General features: G+C 43.1%; 1 protein-coding gene across 4 annotated transcripts in view; it reads left to right on the top strand.

The window, feature by feature from the left end:
- Positions 1–21,378, top strand: part of Ric8b (RIC8 guanine nucleotide exchange factor B) — a 94,468-nt gene that overhangs the window by 2,001 nt on the left and 71,089 nt on the right. For all 4 annotated transcript variants that reach the window (XM_032910385.1, XM_032910408.1, XM_032910393.1 and 1 more), the window contains exon 2: positions 6,028–6,075. In XM_032910385.1, the coding sequence (XP_032766276.1) occupies positions 6,028–6,075 (48 nt within the window). The remainder of the gene's footprint in view (positions 1–6,027; positions 6,076–21,378) is intronic.

Genomic DNA, 21,378 nt, shown 5'->3' with positions numbered 1-21,378 from the left:
TTCACCTGGTATGCTTTAGTGTTGAGCTTATCTGCCTGATTTAGTAGAATCTTATTTAATGTGTAGGTATACGTACTGCATATGTTATATTATTTTACCTTGATTATTGCTTTCCAGAAAAGATACAGGGGAGCTACAAGCTAATTTTCAAAAAGAATTATAATAATTGGCTGTTGTGTTGAATTAACTTTTATTAACCATTAATGTTTATTTAGCACTTACTGTATGCCAGCTAGTTAGCAATAATAGAAACTCTTTTCTACAGGGCAGAGAGGAGGGAAAACCTACCCTGGAATCCGAGTCCTCTATTCACTATGTTGTAGCTGAACTAACCAGGTCCCTTTTTATTTGTTTCCTCCAATTCATCCCTTCCTCTCCCTGATGTCCCTTCAGGTTGGCTTATCACTCGTGGTTACGTCCTGTCAGAGCTTGGCTTCCCCTTTTCATATTGGAAATGCTTTCAAAGTTGTTAGGATCTTCTTCTGTTGTAGGGGCAGTGTCTTGAAAGGCTTCAGAGGATTCCTAGACACTCTTTTTTCTGGCCAAGCCAAGCCTGAGATGTTGTGACTTGTCGTGAACGGGAGCAGTTACTGTGTTAGAGAAAGCACTCGTGTTTACTGTTGGTTATAGTAGGGACAGGGCAGTAGGCTGATTGGAGCACAAGGGTGCTGAGTTTCACGTTGCAGTGCAGCGCTGCCCCTCAAAGGGAGAAGTGAGTGAGGTGAATAGGAAGGGGATCTATGTATCTGTGACCAGGCAGGAAGAATAGAAGTAAACTGTCCAGACTTAATGGTGTTTGGGGTCTGAAACCCCCAAAAGTAGATGGATAGCATGCCCTTCAGTTTTCTTACCTGGAAAAATGGATTTGAAACGTGTTTAGAGTAAGAAGTGGTTGCGGGCGCTAAGGAGTCAAGCAGAAGCGGAATGAGCAATGTGGAGAGATCAGTCCATTGTTTACAGAGGAGGTTCTGTATGTTACCTTTTATCTAATAAACTGGCCATTGTGAGTGTAGCAGAAAGAAGATGGGATCTGGATCAGATAAACCTTGGTCCTAATCTCAGCTCTGCTGTTAACAGCTTCATGTTATTTTAAGCTTGCCCTGTCTGTAAAGGAGGGATTAAAACACCATTGTTTTTATTTATTGTGTAGGTTAGATGAATTGAAATTGAGTGGCAAGCACTAAGCACAGCATGCCTGTGAAGTGTCCCCTGTTAAGTTATGAGGAGCTAAGAGTCAGGATCCTCCATGGGATGTTGTGGTCGGAGTCCAGGCTCTGGAGCCAGACCCCCCGAGTGCCGATTCTCAGTTTACAGTGTGTGTGGACAAGTCCGGGCTGCTTAACTTTGCTTTATATTCCTCTGTCAACTGAGGAAAAAAGCAGCATCTGTATCCTAACGCTTTTGTCAGGACTGAATGAGTTCTACATGTAAAAATACCTAGAACAGGGCCTGCTACTAAAGAAGTAACCCATGGGTGTTTGCTTTCAACAAAGCATGTGGCACTGAATTGGTGTAACACAGTAAGAAATTCGGGGATCTTTCTCACTCTCTTTCTGAACCTCTGCACCTTCTAATGGTACCAATACTGTGGTAGATCACCTAGTGCATTCAGAGAAGACAGTGCCTATGTGACTCTAGAATATACCTAATTCCTCTGTACAGAAATTCATTTCCAAGCTTTCTTGCTTCATTCACTACCTCTCGTTATTCTAGAGAGAAATCTCTATCCTATAAAGAAAAAAAAGTGTCTCTTTGTCAAGGCTAAGTTGCTTCAGAATAAGAAAATAGTTCTTTGAAATGAGAGTGGCCGTTTCTCGCTCCTAAATTCACCTATTAATTTGTATTGAGTGCCTTCAGGTACTGTGTAATCTCCTAGGAGTTTACACATATAATCTCCTTATAGTAAAAGTTGTAAGGGAGATGGAAGCATTTTCCATCAAATAGTAGATCAAGGTCCAGAAAGACAAAGCAATTGCATACAGGCTCAGGAGCCTGAGGATGTAGCATATGTGGTCTTTAGATTCCTGACCCAGGTCACATTGTGTATGGCTGTGCTTCCTTTCCCTGGTTGATTCTGCTTTTGGGCATGGGAGGGTTTTGTTTTCTTTTTAGGCCCAGTATGCTTCCTTGTTTGTAACTGTTGAGCACTAAGCACTCTAATCCTTTAGTTGCAGAATGAGCTGTTCATTTTCAGATGTCTTGCTGTCTTGGATAGTTTAGACTACCCAAGCCCCTGGTCCTCTCCAGAGTCTGTTCTGACAGCAGGTTTACTAGAAAGGTTGTTTGTCATGGTTATCTTTGTCATGGCCCTGAGGTACATTGTAGTATTGTGATTTTGTTGTTGTTTTCATAACAGATCCTCTGTGTAGCCCTGGCTGTGTTGGATCTTGTTCTGTAGACCAGACTGGCCTGGAACTCAGAGATCTGCCTGCCTCTGCCTCCCGAGTGCTAGAGTTAAAGACATGTGCCACTGTCTGGCCACACTGTGAGCTTTTTGAGCCACAGGAATTTGAGGTAGCACTAGACATTGAACCCAGGGTCTTGCTTACAATGAAACTGCGCTCTGCTATTGAGCTGAAAGAACCAAACTGGTCAACTGGGTAAAGAAAGTGACTTGTGGTCTTCACGATGACTGATAAATTGAGAGATGGTGTGACAAGCCCTAGAGGCCACCTGGGCATGTCACTGTCCCACAGCCATCTTCAGCAGGATTCCATTTTGGAAATAGGGCAAGTTTATGGTCAGTGAAGAGGGAAGAGTTCCTTAAGGTACTGTCACTTAAGCAGGTCTCCAAGCGTTAGATGCAGGGAAGGAGGACAGCTCGAGCTCTTCCTCTGTGTGCCAGTATGTGCGGGAGAGTGAGGCTGATGGGAGCTGATGGGAGCAGTTGTGGGAACGCAGCCTCTGCATGTGAACGGGGCATTTAAATACCCTGGACCCTGTAGGAGGGTGTGGTGCTCCTCTTTCATGAGGCTGAGCTTTGACTTTGGGAGTGCCCTAGGCTTTTGCATAGAGATATTCCTGTGTTCTGCAGTCTATTGCGACGTCTAAGACATGTCTCTGTACACATCAGTGAACTAACTCTGAATTCCCTAATAAGTCAGTGTTTAGTCAGATACTAGAGCAGAGACAACAGGAGTAACCACTTAATGAACACCTACCATGTGCAAAGTGCCAGCCATAGCATTTAAAGGAAGGGAAACCTTATGGATTGTGAAGTGCTGCCTGACCAGGGTTGCACTTAGTGAGCAGTAGGACTGCGCTCAAGCTTGAGGTTCGGTGATACCTGGGTTTTTTCGGGGCTCCTTTTTAGTGATAAAGCCTGCAGTCCCGAGTCTGGTGTGTCACTGAGAGGTTCTATCTTCCGTAGTCTTTGAAGTGAAGAATGACTTTACTCTTTGATTTATATTTGACTTTCTCCTGTTCTGGAAATGCAGTATATAAAAGTTGGTGTTAGTTGGCTAACAGCTCTCATGAGTCCACACCTAGGAGGCTAGTTCTCTTCCTACCAGTTGGGCTTTAAAAAGGGGAGTGAGGCAGCAAGATTGAAGTTCAAGGCCAGCCTGGGACATTCAGAAAGCCCTGGCTCAAAAAATTAAAAGTATTTAAAAAGTGTCGGAAGGAGCAGCAGAGAGCCTGTTAGGTCTGATCTAGCTTGGATAAGTGAAGCTAGCCTTATAGACCCCAGCATCTGAGGGAAAAATGATTTTTGAGGTAATTTCTAGTGCCCATATGCTAGTATATTTTCTAAGTAAGCTTTCATGATGGTTAGATGGGCTTCTGAAAATCTTTATTTGTAAAATGTTACTTTTTGTTCTTTTAAATTTATTATTTAAAATTGTTATTATTTTATGATCAGACCTGCAGTGAAGAAATAACAGAAAAGTGAAAAACTAGCGCTTGATACTATTCTAAAAAGAATAATTCCGTATAGGAAATACTTGCAAGATATTTTTGTAACTTACTATCTTCCCAAAAAATAATTACTTTTTTCCTGTTCTTTCTTTATATAGATGCCAAAAAATATTTTTAGGAAAAATACTAAGTTTTAGCAACCAGACAGATTTATTCCAAATAATTTAAAGAAGTGACATTTTATGTAGGGTGGCAAGACTAAGACGTTTTGATTTCTAAGTACAATTATTTTCATTTGCAGGGAGCCTTTGCTGAGCTTCCACATAGAACATTTAGTATTAAGTTTCAGTGAACCTTGGGTCTGTGAATTCCTAAGCCCTCAGATTTACGTCCTCCTCTCCTCTCCTTCCTTGTTCATTTATTCTTCCTGCATCCTTTATTCCAAGGATTTTTATTATAGAATAATCCGACCGAGTCACCTGTCTCTTGGTTGCTGTATACCGTTTTATCGGATGGGCATGTGTTCAGTAGACTGTTGTGACACATGTTTGACATTCGGCTTGCCTCTTTTGCTGTATTAGAAAACACGTGTGAATATGCTTATGTTCGTAATTTTTCCTCTCACTTTGCATGACTCCATTAAAATCAATAATAGTGGTGGGAGTTCTAGGTCAAATGGGGTGAAAGTTTTCATGGCTTCTCGTCTGGGTTGCCAAATCCCTCTCCCTTTAAAGGTTTGTGTCAAATGGTGCCGCTTTGGGCAGCATTATGCCAGCTTGTGATGCCCAGTGCATGTGGCTTTCTGCTTTCAGTCTTGCTTTCCTTGAGCTGGCCTATGAGCTCCTGCACAAAATTCTCACGCTGTCCATACTCCACCCTGGTCTTCCCTGGTCCTCGGTAACCTGTTGTCACTTCAGATGAAAAGTTTTAGATCTGTGCCTTCTCTGTGCAGCACCCGTTCCAGTTGGTTTGCATCCGTGCTTGAGTAGCCTCCCTGGGGTTTCCTTAGATGACCTTATCTCTTAACCTCTTGTCTTCCCTTTAACTGTTTCTTGCACTCAAAGCTACCTCCCTCCCAACATTTCTATAGCTCATTTCAGTTTGAAAATGGTTCCTGCAAAGCTAGAAAACAGGACCACTGGCCGATGCTGTCTTTCACACTTAATGTCCTTTCCTTGTGATGGGTGGCCAGTCCTGCTGGTCAGTGTAGACGGTGAGATAAACAGGAGAGTAGAGAGTGCAGAGGAATGGCTCGCTGGTTTGCCTCAGGAAGGGCTCAGGTGGGATTGATTCAGAGAGCGCATGCTCTCTCTGAGAGAGCCATAATTCTGTGCTCCTGGTTTGTGACCACCACTCCCTATGCAAACAAGCCATTCCCTCTGCTCCGCTCCACACACAGTGGAGTAGGTCTGCACTCTGGCCAGTCACTCCAGGGGAGCCACAGCACCTTCTTCCCTCCAGTTAATTTGTCCGTAACATCGTTAGCAGCGGCAGCAGCAGCAGCAGCAGCAGCAGCTCCTTAATACATACTGTTTACTACTTGCCAGTGAGATATTTAGTGTCATAACTGCCAGAACCCTCACAGTCACCCTGAGCTAAGTAGTACTCCATTTTCATAAGCGGAACCTAGTCCAGTTTACAGCTTGAAGGCACAGCGAGTAAGTGAGGGTGCCTTTCCACAGGCTGTCTTTCTCTGCAGCTCTCTGACGATCTCTTATGGGCTGCAAAAAAGAGAGTCCTAGCGCACTGAAAGGCTTCCCGAACCTCAGTCCGATCTGTGTTTCCATTCCCAAGTCTTTCAGTGTCCTCCCCGAAATGTCTCATGCTTCAGTCTCCCAGAGTTGCCAGCTTCATGAGTGCAGCACAAAGGTTCACACGCCTACAGCAAACTCCTCGTTATCCCTCAAAGTCCGGTGCACATGTCCAGTGCCTTGTGCTAATCATTCCACCTCTGGGTAGTTGCTGCTTTAGTTCTCTCTTCTCCCATTGTATTTCTGCCATAATCTTTTCATGTGGCTTTCTTTACATTTATTTACTTATATGTCTGTCTTACTTTGATAAGAATATTGAGACGAGAGAAGAATATTTATTAAAAATCAGTTTATATATTTTGTTTAAAAATCTTTAAAGTTCATATATTAAAATAATGATGTTTCCTTTTTCCCTCCTCAGCATAGGGCTACTTTCAAATTTGAATCAGCAGATGAAGATAAAAGAAAGGTAAGGTTTGGTGTGTGTGTGTGCGTGTGCGTGTGCGTGTCTGTGTGTGTGTGTGTGTGTGAATCCTGGGTAGTTAAGCAGTGGGCATGTTTTCATCTGAAGGTTGTTGGTTAGTTTTCGGTTTCAGTTAAGTTTTCCAGGCTTCCTGAGAAGAAGGAGAGGTGCGAGGTTTAGTATGGGTTACCCACAATCCCTCCTGCTCATCCCACAGAGCCCTAGGCTTACCTGAGGTGGGGAAGGGCTCAGTGGGACTATCACTAGACTGTCTTACTGCTAAAAGATTGTCTTTTTGGGTGGCAGAATTCCAGGTTGTGCAAAATGCCAGGCTAATGTAAAGCTGTTTGGAGTCTAGGGAAAGCAGCTTTTCCTGCTGCTGCCCCCAGCCACGTACTCTCAGCACTATACTTACTCAGGCTGTTACGGTTCTCAAGGTTACTAGCTGGCTTCACTGTCACAAAGACACTCACACATCAGGGCATGCATTACTCTCATTACATGAGAGGGTGCGTCAGAAGCATGGCTACTTAATGTATGTTTGCCTGTTGGCATTGCCTATGGCTGCCTTACTTGGTGTGTTAAAGGATCATGTTAAGGAGGATAAACCGGTCCTGCCTTTTTGTTTTTCTGGATTCTATACCTTTATCCCAGCCTCAGAGATTCCAGGATCAGATAAGACTGTGGCTAAGTCAGTAGGCAGTGTCAGAGTCTTAGATGCTGGTAGTGGACTGATAACCTTACATTGTCCATTTGCCTCTCTGTGTCTAATCTCTGCAGATTTATTCTCCTAATGTAGCCCTTCATCTGGATTACTGCATAAGTGTGCTGTTCTCTCTGTAGACCAGGCTGGCCTCGAACTCAGAGATCAACTTGCCTCTGCCTCCCCGCTGCTCGGGTGAAAGACAGCATCCCCACTATATTAGGTTTTGAGCTGCCCGCCTTTCACTGTGTAGGAACATGTGGTTCTAGTTGCTTGTCCATAGATCTAAGGCAACAGTCTGGCCTTCTCATTCTTAGTGTTAAAATCTTCCCGTGACTTCCTATGCTGACACGTGACATAGTAGTGTCAGTGACCTGCTCTCTGCATGCTTCTGCAGCCTGTAATTTCTACTTCCCTTGTGTTTTATGTATGAAGTGTTGACAGGTCAGACACATTCTTTATTTCTAGTCTTCCTGTTAAGTCCTCTCCATGCTAAAGTAGCACTCCCGCTGGCTGACGTAGTTGTTCGTCTCTGTTCATCACGTCTGCAGTGCTGAGCACATGATGAACACTCAGGAAGTCTATTAGATGAGGGCCATGGAGTGGAAAGAAGACTTTTGGATTTGGATAGTATCACTAAGACAAAAGATACCTCTTGGAGTAGAGATTTATTGAATGAATATGCTTTTCAAATAGCTTTAAAACTGGACTCCTTAGGAGCTCCCTTATCTAAGGATCAGAAGCTGGGCAGGGAGTAGACACCAAGCAGGTGGCATCTCTAGGTGATCTTCACACATTAAAATGGCATAGTGTCTGTGGAGGACAGACTGGTAGTTAGCTATTAAAATTAAGATGCCTTTTGCCCTTTGACCAAAGTGTGTCCCTTTTCGAGATCTTGTTTAGATTGAACCCAAGTGAACACTTTTTCATCAAAACATACATCAAGAGCAAAAGATTGGAGGCAATCTCTGAGGTATATTGGGAAGAAACAATAGCACATAATAGAATCCTAAGAGGCTGTAAAAAGAAAAATTCTATTATGTGCTGTTGGAAAAAAACAAAGTATTAAAGCAGGCAGTGGAATGACAGACTCATGATAGACATTCGAGCTAGGAAGGCAGCTACTGTGTGTCTGATTGGGAGAACCCTTCCTCCATTTGTTCCATTCATGCTATACTAGGAGTCAGACTTCGGAACCCTGGATAGGCGTTTACTCATCATAATAAATCATTAAGAGCGGGGGACCACCCAGTCAGTAGAGTGTTTGCCTTACCATCAGGACTGGAGTTCAGTCCATAGAACCACAGAACAATGCTGGGCACAGTGGCACATTGTAAGGAGAGAGACTGAAGGGTCCCTGGAATACATACATACATACACATACCCTTGTGCATGAAAAGCTGAACGCAGATGTTTCACTTCATCTGAATGTCTTTGGAGAGGGGAATTTTCCTGTATTAGTTATCCAAGTGTGTGTTTTCTGTAAGGTGGTAGAAAGGCCTGACATTGTCTAACCACTCTCCCTACTTACTGTCTACGTGGATTTGATTCCAGCAACCTTCCTCTGATACATATGCAGCTCCCCAGATGCTCAAAGTTCCTCCTACTCATAGTATTTACATATAAGTACACATTTCCCCACATACTTTAAATCGTTGCTAGATCGCTTCTGCTGCCTGTTATGATGTGAACACTATGTAAAGTTGTTAAGCCATGCTGTAGAATGATGAGGACATCCTTGCATGTTGAGTGCAGAGAGCTTTTTTCCTAATTGCTTTGACGCAGAGGTTGTTTGGATCTGTGGTGTGGAGATTGCCCTCTGCTACCTTTAGATCTCTGGAGAGAGTAACTTCTGCACTGCTGTTTATTTCAGTGTGTGTGTAGGTTCCTGCTTCCTGGGAGGTCTGTTATAAACAAGTGTCATTAGGGACCTAGGTAGGTAATCTTCATTAATGCAAAACATCAGCAAACAAATCCATTTCAGTCTCCAAGGGTTAAAACCATTAGTGACACTTTGATGCCTAGGGTGCCTTTCAGAGGCTGACAGGGAAACTGCAGGACAGCCCATGCTCACAGCTGTAGAAGTTCTGTGGGAACAGAGTAGTAGGTTTTGCATTGAGCCCAGTGTGAAAATGTAAGATCCATTGCTGTCCTGTGCTGCTCTGAATGTGCTTCTAGTGCAGTAGTTCTCAACTGTGGGGATCAAATGACCCTGCCACAGGCATTGACTAAGACCCCCAGAAGACACACATATTTGTATTATGACTTAAAACAGTAGCAAAACCACAGTTATGAAGTAGTAATGAAGGTAACTGTGGTTGGGGTCACCACAACAGGAGCTGCGTTAAGGGGTTGTAGCATTAAGAAGGTTGAGAACTATTCTAGATTTTCTACATGGTACCAATAACAAAGAAATCAGGACTTCTTTCACTTTCGTGAAGTACAGTGCTGTGATAGAAAACATCAACCAAACATAACATCCGCCCATGGGAAAATATAAATATAAATATATATATATATATATATCTCCATCCATCCCAACTTTACGACAACCTAGAATAACGGGCAGTGCCTTTCAAAATAAACCTTGTTTTGCATCCTCTCTGCATGGGGTGACAAGTGATGTTCTCTGGATCTGATCCCTGACATTTCTGCTTTGATTTTGAATTTTACAGAGATTTGCTTCTCCCTCTAGTGCTGTTCAGTGCAGTGAGAAAACTGAGGTCTGTGCTCACTCTGCAGGAACATGGTGAAGCCTCATACAGAAAGGATTCTTCATTAGTTCCTTAGTGCCCACTGCTCTGCAGCTCTAGCTCATTGCCTTTTGAAATATATTTTGAAATACTTAAAATTATGGTCCAATACCTTAGTTTATCTCTTATTCTTCACTGTTGAGACACTGCTTAAGAGTTGGGCTTGGGTTTGGGGATTTAGCTCAACGGTAGAGCGATTGCCTAGCAAGCGCAAGACCCTGGGTTTGGTCCCCGGCTCCGGGAAAAAAAAAAAAAAAAGAGTCGGGCTTAGGGCTGGAGAGATGGCTCAGCAATTAAGAGCACTGACTGCTCTTCCAGAGGTCCTGAGTTCAATTCCCAGCAACCACATGGTGGCTCACAACCATCTGTAATGGGGTCTGGTGCCCCCTTCTGGTGATATAACACCGTAACCATATACATAAAGTAAATAGTAAATCTTTGGGGAAAAAAAGAGTCAGGCTTAAGTTGGGAGCTGGCTAGCAAAGGTGAGTGTATGTATTTTTCTTAAGGAATAAAGTCAGATGCAATTCTGATGTTTGTGCATCTGATGCAGATTGTGACAGGTGCGTGTGAATCACAGATTTGGGTAGAAGCCCCTGCTTGCTTTCCATCCTCCCTGCAGCGGCGGACTGGGATTGCCGATCAGTACATACACAGATGTATCATGCAAATCTGTGGGTGGAGGAGGCAAGTGCTGGATCACCAAAACCCACACCTGGAGACAGTCAGGCGCTCACTGTGGTTGTAACACAGTCCCTCTGAAAGCAGGGAAGAGTATTGCAATTCAAGTCGAAAAGATACATTGTAAAAGGAATTGGGTTGGGACACAGTTTGCCTAGCATGTGTGAGGCTCCGGGTCCAGTCCTCTGTCCTGGGAGTGCGGAGAGGAGTGAAACGTTTGACCTTCCGTGACCTGTGACTAAGAATGAAGCATTGTCACCTGTGGAAAAGCTCAGGCATCTGAGATAACCGTGCACAGCATCATTTTCCTCAGAGGAGCAAGCATTCACACACCTAAACTACAAGCATGTTTCCCTGTTTCATAACTTTAGGCTCCTGTCCCTTAAGCGCTAGGCCAGTTGCTGAGTCGAAATCGTGAGCTCTTCACGGGGACAAGGAGTCGGGCTTTCTTACTGTGGAGTCTTAGCTCCCAGCAGCGCATGAGACACTGCATAGGCGCCTACACAGATGCCTGTCAGGAGGAGGGTAAGGAACTTGGCAGTTACGTGGAAGCCAGAATGTGTGGTTTTGTATTTTACATTCTTTTAGTGATACATTACAATTGCAAAGTATAGCTCACAGTGCTCACTGAGAAAGCAGTATACAAAAGTATATTTGAGGAGTGATCGATCACAGCTTGCACCCTGATAAAAACTACACCAAGCGTTGCAACAAGGAAGTCACCGGATGCTGCTGCTTGACTCTTACTGCTGTGGAGTTGGCTTTTCCTTTTAAACTTTCGGATTGTGATAGATTGAACTGATTTAAGACCATAACTATTTAATAACACAGCATAATACAATTGTATTTTAGAACAGTGTGGTTGGGCCATAAACATAAAGCAGTGCTTTCTGGGTTTTAATTGTTTTTTTCTGAAATTGAATTTTCTTGATTACCTCACTAGAGTAGTATTGCTTACGATGCCAGCTTATGTAGTGCAGTAAATGATGACTGTATCTGGATACGAAAGTCCGTTGTTATTCCAGATCTGTCCGTTTCTATGTTTTCCCTTTAGACTTGGTTCTGCCCAGCACACTAGATCATCTGTAGTCCACACGTTTCCTCTGGTCCTGTGTACTGGACCTGTGCTGGGCATAGATTCCTGGCTTGGCTGTTGGCCTCTGGCACGTGGTTTGGAGCATCCTCAGTCACAGCTACAGAGGTGCTGGTGGCTGTCGCTGTGGACTGTGGACAGCGAGTGCCAAGGGCATATAACTTTCCTCCAAGGAAAATGTGCCGAGGCAGACTTGTTAGTCCTGGGCTTCGAATCCACTTGTAGGTAGCACCGCTCAAGGCACGGGTGCTCGTTCTGAGAGTCTTTGCTCTTACTCTGGTCAGCTGAGATTGTCAAACTCTTAATTTTATTTATTTATTTTTTAAAAAAACTTAGCATGGCTTGTAAATTTGATTCAGAGTTTATTCCATGCCTTTACCTAAGGAAACACATGGTACAAATACAGTGCTCACTCTGAAACCAGTCTTCCTCAAAGATAGTCTGTCAGGCTGGGGCAGCGGTGGTAGCACGTTTTCTCATAGCCAAGGCTCTCAGCCTTGCTTCCTGTGTCTTTCCCTCTCCCCCTCCCTCTCTCACAGCCTAGCTGTAGATTGCTTTCTAGCATATCCAAGGTCTTGTGTGCCTTTAAATGATGTGTGATGACTTTGAATATTTTTAATATCCTTCACACATGTACACACACTACCAAGTGCACACCTCAGGCTTTTATTTTTCAAACTCCTGTCTAGCAGGATTCTAGGCAGATCTTAACTGTTAGGTGGAATGAATGCCTAGCAGTAGGGCAAATCAAACTTTGTGTTTTATACCAGACTGTACCTTTCACTGTAGATGTTTGCCTGATAATCTAATTGAAGGGATAAATCTAGGGAGAAAGGACAGAAAAGCTTTTCTAATTTAAGGTCATTGTGTGATCTCTAAAAACAATTACTGTGTGTGCCCGTGCACGTGTGTGTGCCCACGTGTGACATGCGTGGTCAGACCTGAGATGGGGGTCTCTCTCTCTAGCCCGATCCTGCAGTGGCAGCTTCACTCTGCACATGTTAGGAACTTCTGTTGTGCAGTGCCATCAAGTGCTTTTACTTACTTATTGAGTCATCTTCCTGGGACATCTTTATGTTACTTTTTAGGGTACCTGCCTTGTATGGTAAGAGTAGTGGGAGTGTGGAGTTGGGGGAGGCATATTTTCTCATCTAATTATGCTGTAAGTTCATTTTGCAGCCATGATAGGCATTGAACTCTATAAACCAGCATCCAATGAAACCTATCAAAATTATTTTTTAAAATAAACACTTTTTTACCCCCAAGAATATATAATAAAGAAAATATTTACTGAAAAAATTCTAGAATTCAGTTAAGAAAAGTGGAATTGGCGGACCATGTGCAGAGCTCTCCAGTAAACAGGCATCGTCAAGAACACTGGGCTATGAGCTGAGGGGTTGGTTGTCTCCTCAGGAGAAACCCGTGTTTGCATTTCTCACTTTACTTCTCTGACTGCTTCAGGATTTTCTCCTTTAGCTGTTAATAGTCAGTTCTCTGCTTCCACCATGGGCTCTTGGGATCTGATTCAAATTGACAGACTTATTTTCCAAGTGCTTTTACCAGCTGGACCATCATGTGCTCCCCTTTAGTGATTTTTAAAAGCATCTGTGTAAAACAGAATTCTGTAATGTTATGGTGAGCAAATAGTATATATAAATACAATGTTTTTGCCAGGCTCACACGAAGGTGACTGGGAACAAAGCAATATTGTACTGGAGTGACTCCAGATGGTAGCTGGAGTCCACAAGAACAAGTCAAAAGACCCACCAGTGATAATTAATAAGGCCAGTAGAATAAGGCCAGTCACGTGTTTACTCTCCTTTACCAGCATCTGTACAGACGACAGAAGGTAGTGACTGCAGTTATTGTTGAGTTTTATCACTTGCAGATATAATGTATAGAACAGTATTATAAAAAGAAGAGCACTTTATAGGAATATTTCTATACCTTCCAGAAAATTAGTATCAATCTGGAGCAGATCCAATAAGACACATGTAGTAAGCCTTAAAACAGTGGTAGGTTCTCAACCTTCCAGTGCTCTGACCCTTTAACATGGTGTCTCATGCTGTGGTGACCCCAACCATAAAATTATTTTCATTGCTACTTCTTAACTGTAATTTTGGTACTGTTATGAACCAAAATGTAAATATCTGTGTTTTCCGATGGTCTTAAGTGACCCCAGTAAAAGGGACATCTGACCTCTAAGGGGTCTAGACCCAAACAGGTTGAGAACACTGCCGTAAAGTAACAACCTAAGTACATAAGCCAGATGGTAATGACTGTAAGGCTTCACGGAGAGTGATTAAAGAAGATTTAAATAAATGAAAAAAAAGCCCATGTTTATGGAATAGAAAACTACTGCTAGAATATTAGTATTTGTCCTACCATCCACTAATTCAGTATAGTCGCTTCTAGAATTAGAGGTGGCTTCTTGTTAGAAATTGACAGGCCAGTTCTGAAATTAAAACAGACACAGAATAGCTTAAAGAATCATGGAGGAGAAAAATGAAAATGGAGCCAGCTGGGTAAGGTGGGGTGTCTTGTAATCCTGGTATATGGGAGGTCAAGGCAGGAGGATAGGGGCTCAAGGCCAGCCGTGGCTACTTCAGAAGTTTGGGTCCATCCTGAACTGCATGTCTCAAAGGGCGGTGGAGGCAGACTCAATAGTTTGAAGATGGCTAGAACATTGGTGTTCAAGACTGGGAGCTAGCATGTGAGTGACTATGACTATGACTGTTAACAAATCACGTATAAATGACGTGGTTGGTCCTTACCTTACTCCACACTCTGCTCAAAGGCAAATGGATCAGAGATCTGAGTCCACGAGGTAAAGACTGGGGAAAACATAAGTCACCATTCTCTCAGATGGTACCAAAAACATAAACAAAAGAAGAAACAGACAAACTGGATATTGTTGGAGTTAACATTTGTGCTTTAAAAGAAAAAAAAAAGGTAATTTGCAAAATTAGAGAAAATATTTGAAAATCATATATATGGTAAAAGTTGCACTTAAAATATATAAAATACTCCCTAAGATGTTTTTGAAGCTTTAAGTTTCTTTTACGTGTATGAGTGTTTTGTCTTCTTGTGTGCATGTATGCCACATGCATGTTTGGTGCCTATGGAGGTCAGAAGGGGGAATCAGAGCCTTGGAAACTAGAGTATAGATGGTTGGAAATGTGTAGACGCCAGGAACCAAACTCAGGTGCTCTTAACTACTGAGCCATTGCTCCAGCCCCAGGGCTCTTACTCCGAAGACAACTGAATTTAAAATGAACAGTAAACTGAAGATCTAGGTTTCCAAAATAAAAATGGACATCATTAGTTATCAAATAAAGGTAATCAAAAGTGCCATATACAAATCAGTTCACCTCTACTAGACTAGAGCATGAGATAATAGCAAATATTGACAGGAGTGTGGAAATACCCGGGCATTCATTCACACACTACTTGTGGGAAGTGGCACAGCCACTGAGTGATTGTCTGACACACCAACTGTACCTCCAGGTGTTGAGAGTGTGTTACAGAGAGAAATGTGGACATAGTCCATGCACATAGTCGATGTACACACACACACACACACACACACACACACACACAGGTTTGCTGCATAATAATAAAAAAGTAGAAACAACCCAGTATCTATCAGCATGTAGATGATGAACAAAATATGTTATATTCCATTCCTGCAATAGACTATTATTCAGTTAAAGAAATAAAGTAACTGATGTGTGCTAATATAAAGTAACTGATGTGTGCTAATGGTGGATGGACTTTGAAAGCATGCTAAGTGAAGGAAACCAGGCACAAAAGGCCAGACAGTTGTTGTATGATTTCTGTTAGCATGAAACGTCTTGGATAACAGATCCTTGGTGACAGAAAATAGATTAGTGGTTGCCAGGGACCTGGGACTAGGGAAAAAGAAGAATCAGGATTTACTGCTAATGAGTATTGAGTTTCTGATGTGAGTGATGAAAATATTCTAAAATTAGAGATGATGGCTGCACAAGTGTGAATATGTACTCTAAAGACAAATCGGTTGTGTACTTTAATGGAATGGACTTTGTGTGAACTATATTTGAAAACATTTGGTATAAAAAGAAGTGTTCATAGATACAGAATGCTATATGCCTAGTAGTCTTTAAGTCCCATGCGTTTGTGTGCACAGTTAACCCTCACAGCAAAGCTCGAAGGTGTAGACTATGGCCTTTTTGTTTTACAGAAGAGGAAACAAAGGCACATAGAGAAAATACTGTGTAAGCTAGTGAGACCTAAGCCATCTGGTTCCATAGCCCATGTGTTACACCAGATCTGGCTGGAAATCTCGAGCATAAGTGATGGCTTACACATCTCCCTGTTTTCTGACTTAGATGTCCAGATTTGGGGATTTGCTGCACAGTTTAGAGAGAACCTAGACACTGAGCTGATGACCAAGCATGGAGAGGCATCAGACAGCATGCTTTCCACGAGGGGCTGGATGGAGGCAAGGGGACTTGGAATGAGGAACTTGTGTGACAGACAGGTCTGGGGCCAGAGCAAGGCTTCAGTTCCTCTTGCCTTTCCTGATCATCCTCAGAGACAGCACAGTATATGATAGTGAGGACCTGTGTATCCTCCCATACGGTGACCCTCTGAGGTACCCAGCAGCCACCTCCACGCTGACTGCGTGGCTACTGTCTGCCTCCAGTAGCAGGCGCATTTCATCTGGCTCTCTCAGTTCTCCACGGTCCTCTCTGGCCTGTTGATGGTACTCCGTTCTTCCGTCCTCCGTCCAGAACTCAGACACTTTCCTCCTGCCTAATAACACACCTCCCGCGGGGTTTCCTCTTAGTGCCACCTGCTCTTCATTCAGCGTTACAGTTAGTACATAGCTTAAGTCGCTGTGTGTTAAAAGATACTTAGCACTTACTCACTTCACAGATGTTAAATCTCTAATATGATAAATTATTTGTCATGTTCTTTTACTGCTCACCAACCCAAAATAGATGTCTATTTCTCACTTAACATTTCTCTTAAAACCTTTTTTCTCATTTGGAAAATGAAGATATTTCTTCTCTAACTGCCAATATTAACTAAAATACTTAAATTTTCTTCAAGACTAAAGTTTCACATATACACTGTGGAGAAAAGAATTTTTTTTTTTTGAAAACTAAGACACTTGAATAGTAAGAGAAAAGCAACAACTGGTTTTGTGTTTGAAGAGATTTTTTTTTTCTTTTTTTCTTTTCTTCGGAGCTGGGGACCGAACCCAGGGCCTTGCGCTTGCTAGGCAAGCGCTCTACCATTGAGCTAAATCCCCAACTCCTGAGGAGATGTTTTACGAACGCTTTTCAGCCTCCTGTCAGAAGGGCAGCGATGGGTCTGTGAGTGTCCTTTTCACCCGAGCTGTCTTTCCTGTCTGTTAGTGAGTGTTTGATGCCACAGCGTGTCATCCATCCTCAGGCTGCTCAGTAGCGAACAAGTCTGAGCCGAACAGTTTCCTGGTTGTTACTCAGAACTCTCAGTCTTTGTGAAAGATACAGGGCCTGGCCGTAGAACTGCGCTTCTGACAAATGACCACATCCACGAAGGGAGGTGGGAATAGAAGTTAGGAGTGTACCAAAGCTTTACATTCACAGAGCCGGGATCTAGTAAATAAAAATAAGAATTACTTTGTCTTTCATAATATGAAGTAGGAAAACCCCCTCAAATGTATCAATGTAAGACTGATGTAAATAAACATGAATTAAGGTGAGCGAGTAATCATTTAGAAAATGTGTTTAGCTTAGGATTCTTTTTATAAAAAAGTAGTCATCTTTGGCCCCAGGATCCTTTTCTATAACCTTCATTAAAAGCATGCTTCAGTATTCTAAGAGTAATATATTAACTGTTTAGTATTTAAAACTACAGCTTTCGAATAGTTCTCTTACAGAACTGACAGTGAATTACTAACTTAGTTCCCACTACTGCTATAGTAACTTCCCTTGCTCACCTCCCTCCCTCCCTCCCTGCCCCTCTCTTTCCCTCTTTCTTCCTCCTTCCCTTCTCCCATCACTTATGCTCTTCCTCTTCCTGTCTTGCTTTTGCTCACTTGCTGTACACAGGGCAAAAGTCGAGAACTATCAGATTCAGGTGGCTGACCTTGAGTTCCAGTTAAGAACTAAAATTAGATCCCTGTGGAATATATATCCCCTGACATCTGGTGGAGAGCGTGGGCATAACCTTAGCAGCCAGAAAGACGTCGTCCACGTTTGTTTGACATCTCCTTTAACAATTTAAAAATCATATGACTTGGTCTGTAATGTGTAATGCATATTTAACGTACACATCCCAGTATTTTAGTATCGTCGTGGTCCAGGAAGATGTGCCAGGACTTCCTTATGGGGCTGTTCCCCAAATAAACATGCACCGGCTATTTTAAGACTGAAACTCTGTCCTGTCACTTTAGGGTTACTGGTTGAGTCCAGTGAGTACAAGTGATGCAGCACTGTAGCCAGGAAGGGAAAATAGCGAGGGGAAAGTCCATGCTCACTGAAGAGAAAGTGCCAGACTGTAAGTCTAACTTATTTCATTACCAGTACAGAAGAAGAGCAAATGTGTTAAACAAGGTGAAAAGTGTAGAACTGTATTTAAGGATGCAGGTCTGTGTAAGGAGGGGGATAAATTACAAACCCCATTTCCGATCACAGAGTAATTTTTAATGTTAGGAACATTTATTTTTACCTTATTTCTTGTCTATGACAACTATCACATACATGTCCTCTCCTGTAATTTTCCCAATAACCCACAAAATAGGTTCTCTTTACAGATAAGGAAGTTAAAGAAGCTTGTCATTTGTCCAAGTCCTGACGCTGAGGGAAGTGGCAGCCTGGAGTGAAACCCAGAGCTTTAGCCACCTCCTCAATCCTGGGGACATAACTTGTGTATCTGGCGTACCCAGGGAAGAGCAGACAGATGTCACAGGACCTGCTCCCTCTAGCTTGAGAAGAGATAAGTCTTCACAAATACAGTTCAGAGTCAACCATGTTCAGATCTGTAGCAGAGGTATCAAGAACTCTGGACTCCCTCTTTGGGATGGGGAAAAAGATGGCATTATTTTTAAGATAGGAATGATTTAGCAAGGTGGGCAGTTGAGAGGACACACTAAGTATGGGAAATAAGAAACTCGCAAGGCCTCCAGAGAGGCTCAGACAAGTATTGACAAGTGACTGTGCCTGCATCAAGGGCACTGGAACAGTAGTTGAACATAAGTTTACAGAGGTCAGCTACAGGGACTGACCTCTTGCCAGCACTTGTGCGTGCTTGGGTGACTGACTGAGCACTGTGAGACTGGCACAGAGAAGTCCTGTCGGCAGCAGGGTTGTCTTCTGCCTCAGGGAACCAGCCCTCACCTTGGAGTGAGTATGGCCGGCCAAGTTAGCCAGCTGGACACAGCAAGGCTCTTTGTGCTTCTCTCTCCTTCACTTTTCAAACCATTCATCCAGCCGTCCATCAGTACAGCTGTCACTGCCATTCCACAGCTCCCCTCCTGTCTTCCTTCAGACCTCTGGCTTCACTGCTGCTCCTGCATAGCCGTGTAACTGCTCGCTGCGCTTCTGGGCCTGCCTCATCTTTTGTTTATCCATTTTCCAGATTTTGAGTTAGGGCTGTTCCCAAAATTCAAGTGTAGTCATTCCCTTGCTTCCCACCCTATTGCAAGCTCCTTGTTTGCCTCTGGAGTAGGCCCAGACTCTCCGTCCCTCATCACGCCGACACAACCTCGTCTGTCTGTCTCTTGGCCACACAGTCCCTCTGATCACTACCACAGTTCTCTTCTGTGTCTCGAGCAGTACCTACTGTTCACTTTCTCTGCTCCTAGGTACTCTTTAGAATCTTCTTTCTCAAGGTCCTTATGATCTAGCATTGCCAAATCCCTAGGCTAGTTGATCTTTTGTCTGCATTTAAAACAGCTGAGCATTCCATCCTTAAAATGCTTTCGTCTGTCTCCCAGAACACCCAGACTTCTAAATTTCCCCTTAAAGACCAGTCACGGTGTTGGCGTTGTCCAGGGCTCTTGTACCTTTTCTTTCTGTTCTCTATACAGTCATATCTGGTTGTAACGGAAGTGTTCCTTCCTCATACAGAAGCAGAGCTTCATTGGCTGCTTAAGGCTCTCCCACATACATTCAGCTTCCTAGCTAACATTTCTTCTAAGCATCTCAGACACACTGTGTTCTTACAAAGCTCTCTAAGCCTGCCTAAGCCAGAAGTTTTCTCCTGGACAGCGAAGTTCTGTCAGTCTCTTCCCTCTGCTGCTCCCACTACAACTGAAGCTATGCTTGCTCTCTCCCAATCTCTTCTCCATATACAGCCAGGCTGGTTTTCTTCTGTTTTTACATTTTAATTGGCCTTATCTCTTCTCTGCATAAACTCTTTAGTGATTTTCCATAGCAGTAGAGCTAAGTCTGTAAGACTCCACCTGACCTGGTTCCTGCTTACATCAGGTCTCATCCCTTAGCAGCCTGCTGCTAGTCTGACCACATGGGCTTTCCACACCTCAGACATACCTGGCGCTGCCGTGCTTCTTTCCTCTGCTCTGTGTGGTTAGCAGTTTCTCACATTCAGAATTCGCTAAGCATCCCCAAACTAATGTTTCTCCAGTTACTGATCCTGGCTACTTTGATCATAATATCAAAGTTATGGTTTTATTTATTCCTCTTTCTCCATTAGCCTGGGGTGCCCAGCATCAGAATGTTGCCTTTCTTCACCCCCCCAACCGCCCCCTCCCCCATCCTTGAGAACCCCAAGTACTGAAAATCTGTGCTAGATGGCTGAACAGTGTTTCTAAGTGAGGGGAGCTGATGCTGTTCCTTGGGAGACATTGACAGTGCCGTGAACATTTTTTATTGTGATGACTTGGTGGCAGTGCTCCTGTTCTATTAGCATGCTGTAGAGCTAAAAATGCCAATAAATTTCCTAAAACATAAAACAGCCTTTGAAAACAAAGAATTTTCTAATCCAAATTGTCAATAATAAAAGAAATGTGTGACTTGGCTCTGTGAGAGCACCCACCACGTTAGTGTGCCTTATATTTCCTTGTAACACTCCACTTGACTAAATTCCTTACCTTCACCCTTGTCTCTCCACACCACCTAGGATTTGAGAGTCACCTAGGGAATTCTTGATTGTGGCTAAAGAAAGGAACAAATGAATGTACAAAGTAGCCTGCCTTTGGGTATTAGCTAGGAAGTGTTCCTGCTTAGACCTCATAGCAGAACGTAAGCTCCATGTATTTAAAGTGGTAGCATAGAAGATTATGAAAGAGCACGCATGAGACCCATATCTGAAAGGTGAGCTCTGACCAGGTTGTAACTAAATTGTGACAAAAGAGTCACATTTAAAATGACAAACAAGATAGAAGTGGTTTAAGGGATTAAGGTGTTACCTTTTACCTTTCAAGTAACTGTTCTGAGGTGACTGTCCAGGAATGTGAATTGCTCTGCTCCAAGAATTGTTTGGGGTTGGAGTTGTGGGGAGGGCACATTTCTTTCCAGGTTGTCAAGTCAGGCTTCCTGTCTAAGCAGACTCTTAAGAGTCTTACAGACGGCCTAGACCAGGGAGCCATGTCTTGGTTATACTGTAGACAGGGACAGGAAAGGGGAGAAGGTGAAGCCCTATCTTAGATTAATCATAACACAGCATTGGCAGGAGCTCAGTGATCTGTCTCTAAACTAGCCAATGTGGTGTAACCAAGCAGCCATGGGTTACTACCTAAGAAAGGGAAGGTGGATTCATTGGTGGACAACTTTCCACTTTTACTTCAGTGCCTAATGATGAAACTCTACATGAGCATACTTAACGAGGCTTTTTACCCTCTGGATCCCAGTTGGCTTTAGTTTCTTTGTTATAGTCTCAAAGAAAACTTAAAAAGAAAATGTATCATCTGTAACAGTGCCTCACAGGTGGTTTGTGTAAAGGACTGAGGGTTTTGGTGGGTTCATCGCCTCCTACATTGCAGTAGAATAGCACTTTAACTATATTCTCAGCTGTCCCAGCAGTGTCAGCCTCCTGTCAAGATTGCTAAGTGAACCCTCTCAGTTTTTATGTCTCATGTCTCTCCC

This window comes from Rattus rattus, chromosome 1, assembly GCF_011064425.1.
Source record: "Rattus rattus isolate New Zealand chromosome 1, Rrattus_CSIRO_v1, whole genome shotgun sequence".
NCBI classification, from domain to species: domain Eukaryota; kingdom Metazoa; phylum Chordata; class Mammalia; order Rodentia; family Muridae; genus Rattus; species Rattus rattus.
This window is presented reverse-complemented; position numbering and strand designations above follow the sequence as displayed.